Here is a 6,673-nt window from a genome sequence, read left to right as displayed (position 1 = left end):
TATTTTAAAGCTATTTTACTATGTCCAACATAAGTACTTTTAAACATAGTTTACAAAATAATCTCAATAAGGAGTTATATTCATACTTCTAAGATTTACTGAATGGAAGACAAAGAAAAAGTAACACCACCGTAGTAAACTTGATAATTTTAAGACTTCAATTTTCAAATTTTTTAAGTTATGTTAAGAAAACGAGTAAAAAAGTCATGTCTAAAATTTTAAGAGTTAGAGTGCAGCTAAACTATGAATTAATTTAACGTAACTCTTAACAATATAATTTTTTACCTCTTAACCAGAGATAGTTATAGACAACATATAAGAATTTCTGTTTTAACTAAAACTTAGGTAGTTTCACACACATGTAGAAATCAATATCTTTTGTAGCTTCGAACTGTTCTTCCGTCCATTCGTTTTGATTCAGGTCATAAACAGCCACTTTTTCCGAACACCTCTCAAACACCAATACTTTCCCGCCAACAGAAATAGCGTGTTGCACTCTGTAATCGTCCATGCGTAGCGTTTTCGGCTTTTTAAGAATGGAAAACTTGTTACTGCAAACATCAAAAAGTTCACAGGTATCTCTCCAGCCTCCACAAACAAACAATTTGCTCTTTATAGCAACTAAACTGTGGCTGTTTCTGGCATGAACCATTTTAGGCATGATTGACCATGTGTTATCAAAATTGCAGTATGCCTCAACTGTGTTTACGTTATTTAAATGGTCGTATATATCTACCATACCGCCTGAAACAACCACTTTGCCTTGGAACGCCACGCAACCTGCCGAAATTCTTGCTTGCTTCATTCTTTTTATAAGTTTTACTTTGCAGCTGGCTGTGTCTATCTCGAGACAAGAACTGAGAGCACTTTCGTTTTTATAATTGCCTCCCACTATATAAATTTTGTTCAAAAAATTACAAACACTGTAATCATCACGGCTGGTCCGTACAATTTTCACTTTATCCCAAGCATTTTTTTCATGGGAGTATTTGTGGACATTTATTGTGTCTATTCCATCGCGTTTAGCTAACACATAAAGTTCACACATGACGTAAACTGGCCAAAGATAATTAAACCCTGAAAACTCTGCTACAGTTTCAAACTTGTCAAATTTTTCTGCATCAATTTTTGTTATATTATGATCGGTTTTTTCACCATATTCCTCTTCTAACTCATTAAAACCTCCGCAGATCATAACGTTAAACATTTTCTGACTGCAATACCGCGTTTTATAGTTCAACGTTGATCTTCCTTTATAAAATTCCTCTCTGTTTTCAAAAATTTTCTTTGTCATTTCTAGACACTCTTCGTTGCTTTGGAACACAGTAGAGTTGCGCGTGTTGTGAGATCTGCATAAAACCTTCTTTAAAACTGAAATAGAAAGCAAGGGAAGACGGACTGTTAAAAGAAGATTCTTCGCAAACTTACTTCTCCGATCATAGTAATGTCTTAACCAAGAATCGGCTACTTTCATGATTTCCAACTCCGAAGTGATGTGTAATTCTGAGCTAGATAGGATTTTTTTTACTGAAGCAAAATCTAGTTCTAAAAAGTTTTTTGACTGAACAACTTTCATAAAACAACGCTCAATGTATTCGAAGCAGTTATTGGAAAGTTTTGGTAAGTAAAACTTTTTTGCTAAAAAATATGATAAAATTACATTGTGTGAAGTGATGCTTTCTTTTATCACTTGAGTTATTCTGGATTCATCTTTTTCTTTTAGAATAATTTTTCTTATTTTCAAAGCTGAAAATATTAAAGTATCTTTTACTGATCCGTTACCTAATAATACATAATTATAAAAGTTAACGGAATTTATTTGCAGTAGACATTAGAAAATTATAAACATAATTTTTGTTCTCAGTAGTGCTTTTATAAAAGCTACACTAAACTACCTTTTAAGTAAAGTATGTCATCAAAGTAAAATAACTCAAGATCGACATGCGTTTTATATAGATTTAATAGTTTCGCTTCATATAAATAAAAAAAACGTTTTAAAATGTCTTTATAATTTTTTTCGCCAGTTTAAAAAAAAAATATATGATTTTAAAATCGTTTTAAACAACGTTTTGCATATGATAATAGAATAATTTTTCAGTTGAATTCATACTACGAGCTTTTGAAGATCGCCCTGCTTATCTACGATAAGGGACTAATATACAAAATTTTATAAACTATATGACTTAAAGAGCTCAATATATTTTATAGAAACTAGAAAGTTAAATCAAGCTAGAACTAGAGAAAACAGATGAGTACACTATATAAGTTATTAATATTATTTTAAATATTATTAGTTTAGCTCTTAAATTTCTTTTAGTTAGCTTGAGAACTTTTATTTGTGTGGTTTTTTTAGTTTTGCGTATGACAATAGTAGAAATGTTTATTTCTAAAGTAGCTTTTTTTGGTAGAGATAAATTAAAAAAACACTTACTCTACAAGTTGAACAAGTAGTATTAATAGTAGTAGTATGATGGTATTGTCCTATTCTATAATGGTATATAATTTATAAAAAACTTATAAAACGGTAAAGAAGTTGATATGAATAAGAAAAATACATTAAGTACTGTTTACATGGGTATTAAAAATTATAGCATTATACCTATTGTAAAATTAAGAGCTAATAAAAATAAGTTACGTTTTACAGTTATGTCATAAAGAAATAAAAAGTAATAGTAAACTACTAATTAGCTAACGAACACTTGTATTCAAGTTTTTTAAACTAAATGTGTTAAACTAATGTAAATTAATTTCCATGATAAAATTTAAATTAATTTAATTATAAAATTAGTTAAACACTTGATTTTTAGTATTGTAAATTTTAACTTAATTTATTTATTCAATATTCTGTTTTATTGCTTTATCACGACTTAACACATGTAGACAAAAAATTACGGCTATCAAATTGTACTTCAAAATTTGAAAAGTTTTGTAATTGCGCAAGAATTATAAGATATCTTATGAAAAACTTCTCTCTTATTATATTCTTTAAAGTAATATCTAAAGAAAACTAAAACACTTAAACTATTTTAAAAATTAAATCTGTCACCTTTAAATGTAGAGTACTTCACTTTTTCCAATGCTTTTTTATCATCGTCTTTTAAAGTGTTGCTTATGCATGCCTTTATAAACTCATTATGTTCAATTTCATGATGAAGTGCAAAACAACTGCTTTTATTGTTATTAACATTGTTGTTTTTAGTTTTCTTTTCATCTGGTTCTACTTCAAACTCGGACTTTGTTCTTTTAGGCATTATTTAAGTTAAAGGAAAATCTGAAGATATATTTTTGATTATATTTTAAAGTTTTTCGTAATAACTACACACTGTATATAAACTAGTAAAATAAATAAACCAATATGTTTCCTATAGCATCGTTTTTAAATAAGATTGAAAATGTATAGGGCTTACATTATTGTAGTATTAAGATTTTTTTTTTCAGGATTGCTTTTTATACTAAACGCCCGATACTTAAAATGATTGTGAACTAAAGGTTCCAGCTACCAGAGGTGTCGTGTAATGCTAACAATTGTCCAAGTTAATACAAAAATTATAATATAAAACTACTAAAAATTTTATTTCTTAATAAAGTTTAGTTTACAGATTATTTGTTATAGTTCTAGTACTTATATTTACCTAAATTAGTATTTAAAACACCAACCTAAGGATTTATTTTTATCTTTTCAAATCTGTTTACCACTTAACAGAAACATAGCGCGTCTCCACTGGTTGTTAAATTAACAATGTTTTTTTTTGTTTGGTTAAAATCAATTAACTTTGTATTATACAAGTGTTTGTAATCATAGTGTTTAATAAAGACAATAAATTAAACTTAAAACTAAGTCATTGACACATTTATCAAAAATATGACCCACGATTATTGTATAAGTTTTGGTCAAAAAACAAATTTAACCCGTGCAAAAATGTCTCCGTGCAAAAGTGTTTTCGTGCAACTTTGTCCCCTCGTACAAATTTGACAACACAATTTTTTTAAGACACAAGGTATAATGTTTTTTTTTACAATTCGCAGAAGTTTTTTACATTAACTTATATCAGGGTTGCCAAATTATTTTGAGAAGTTACAAATTTTCTAATTTTCTTCGAGGTTTTTAAACGTACACGATTTTAGGTGTAGTTATAGTGAGAAGCTAAGCTACTTAAAATTTTTTTTTTATAAAAAAAAATACGTTTTGATGATCAAAAATTGTCGTGTTAAATAAATAGTTTTCCTACTAAACATATAAAAAATCCAGGATGTTCAAAGTTTTTTACTGATTTTGTTCAAAATTTCAGTTTTGTTTTTTTAAAGTTTCTCAAATTCCAGGTTTATTATAGCCTTAATTTTCAAATTCCAGGTGTTTTAGTTTTACAGAATTCCAGGTTTTTGGCAACCCTTTATACGTAAAATTTATTAAATATCAACAATACAAAAAATTATAAAAATCATAATTCTGTAAAACTTATTATCATTTATTAATAAAAGTATACATTTTATTATGTTTGAAAAGTTTTCTTCTTTTAATTTTATATGAAAAATTCAATATATTTTACCATTTACATCATAATCTGGAAACAAACATTAAAAATTATAATGAAACAACTTAATTCATCATTTACAACTAAGTTGTTCGAGGCTAATAACTTAATTTTTAGAAGTTTCGACTAAATAAACATGACAATATTTTTGTTTTAAATAAAACATGGTAACTAAACAGTTCTTAAATATAGAAGCTATAAAGTAAAAGCCACTCTAACACTTATAAATTTAATTTAAGATAATTAATATTTTAAAGAATCCTTTAAAATAATATAAAAAAAGAAAACACAAAAAAATCTTAATAATTTAACAGCAATGTTTGTAAAAAAAAAGAATAAAAATACAATCTGAAAAAAACTTTTTGCACTCTTTTTAAATAAACCAAATTCAAGAAGCTTTCTTTTGAAATATAATATCTGCAATTCTTTTTAACAAGCTTAAGTAAAGGGTAGTTAAAACTTTGAAAACAAAAGCTCCCTAAAATTATCAGGAAACATCAACTGAGGCAGGGCCATATTTGAGATCCTGCAAATAATAGAGAGTTTCTTCAAAAGCCGCAACTTAAAGGATTAGCTGACTTTGTTAATGACTCTGAGTGTAAGAGCTACCAAATGGCTGATTTACCTTCAAATGATAGTTAGATTATTTTTATATTAAGAAAAATCAACTTGACAATTTAGTTTTAAAATAAACCTGTATAAAAAAAGTTTCTTAAAAACCACATATAGTGTACTAAGTTTACAGTAGTAATACAAAATAAAATCATAAAGAAATTTTCAAAATGCAAAACTAACTTAAAAATACAAGGAATGCTAATTTAAAGGTCGTAAAAATTTTGTAAACAACCTTAAAACTTGGTAATAAAATAGATAAAAAAATCTGAGATATTTAAAATTATTTGGAAAGTGAGCTTAAAAACAAAACTTTAAACAATTAGTTTAAAAAAAATGATAGAAAAGAAATAAATACTATCATGAAAAATTATATAACTTTTAACAAAATCTCCATCCTCTGGCTAACATTAGTTCAATAAAGTTTTTCTTTTAATTTCCTTAAAATAAAAAGTAGCCTTAACCAGAAACAATAAAAAAAGCTATATAAGAGATTTTTTTAATAAAATGGTGTACTTTTTTTTAGTTTCTCTCCTGTTAGAACTTTTTTATTAAACAAACACATTTACTATGACTGTATGGTTACTTAACAGACTATTTATCAAAATATAATTTGAACATTTATTATTTTACAATAAGCGTTCCATATTTTAAAAATCAACTCTGAAATAAATATTAATTTTTGTATAGTATTTAGTATCCTTTTTAGCCACAAATTGAAACTTGCGTAAAAAAAAAATTACATCAGCCAACTAAAACTATGAAAAAATTTTTGATGATCTAAATTTAGTTTTGAGGAATAAAATATATCTAAGTACACAGGGTTGCCACCCTTTAAGTCAAAAAAAAGTTCTGAGTGAATCTAAAATTCCATAAATCATGCTGGCTATTTTGAAATCTTGTAAAATTATGTTTAATGAACACTGGCTATAATTAAAATCAAGTTATTTAAGCACACTGGTTATAAAAGATAAAAAATATTGAAATTAACCCAGAGCTTAACTTCATTTAACATATAGAAAAGAATGTTTCCTAAGATTATTAAAAAACCTATACTATACAAGAAGAAACTATCCTGAGCTTAAAAATAAAATCAAAAAGCCCTAGAATTAATCTGAACTGTCCTGAAATTTTCATAAACTTTAAAATGTCTTGAGTATCCATAGTACCCTGAATTTAAGGCAAGCCTTAATATATACATTTTTTAAATTAGCTAATATCTGTATTAAAAACATTTTTTCAAAAACAATAAAGTTATTAAAACAAGTTTAAAACTAGAAATAAAATTCTTAAGTACTACATAAAAAGTAGAGTTTATTTAAATTCAAAACTTTAAGATTTTTAATTTGTCATTCATGTTTCAAGCTATTTTTCTTATTTAATATAGTTTTTTAAAAGCTTTCACAAAAATACATAACCTGCATTATACTTATGCATAGTTTAAATTACCTAAGTACATTTTTAAAAACTATCTTTTGAAGTTTTCTTTTTTTAATGATAATAAGCTTATATATTATGAAATATAAAAC

At 26.0% G+C, this 6,673-nt stretch overlaps 1 protein-coding gene across 1 annotated transcript; it reads right to left on the bottom strand.

Annotated features, from left to right (window-relative positions):
- Positions 1 to 334: 334 nt before the first annotated feature.
- Positions 335 to 1,474, bottom strand: LOC145841209 (kelch-like protein 7). The gene has a single exon (XM_082948576.1). The coding sequence runs from the start codon at positions 1,472 to 1,474 to the stop codon at positions 335 to 337; it is 1,140 nt and encodes a 379-aa protein (XP_082804702.1).
- Between the last annotated feature and the right edge of the window lie 5,199 nt (positions 1,475 to 6,673).

The sequence above is a fragment of the Thalia democratica genome, chromosome 7 (assembly GCF_965202585.1).
Source record: "Thalia democratica chromosome 7, ktThaDemo2.hap1.1, whole genome shotgun sequence".
NCBI classification, from domain to species: domain Eukaryota; kingdom Metazoa; phylum Chordata; class Thaliacea; order Salpida; family Salpidae; genus Thalia; species Thalia democratica.
Note: the sequence above shows the minus strand (reverse complement) of the source record. Positions and strands in the feature narration are given on the sequence as shown.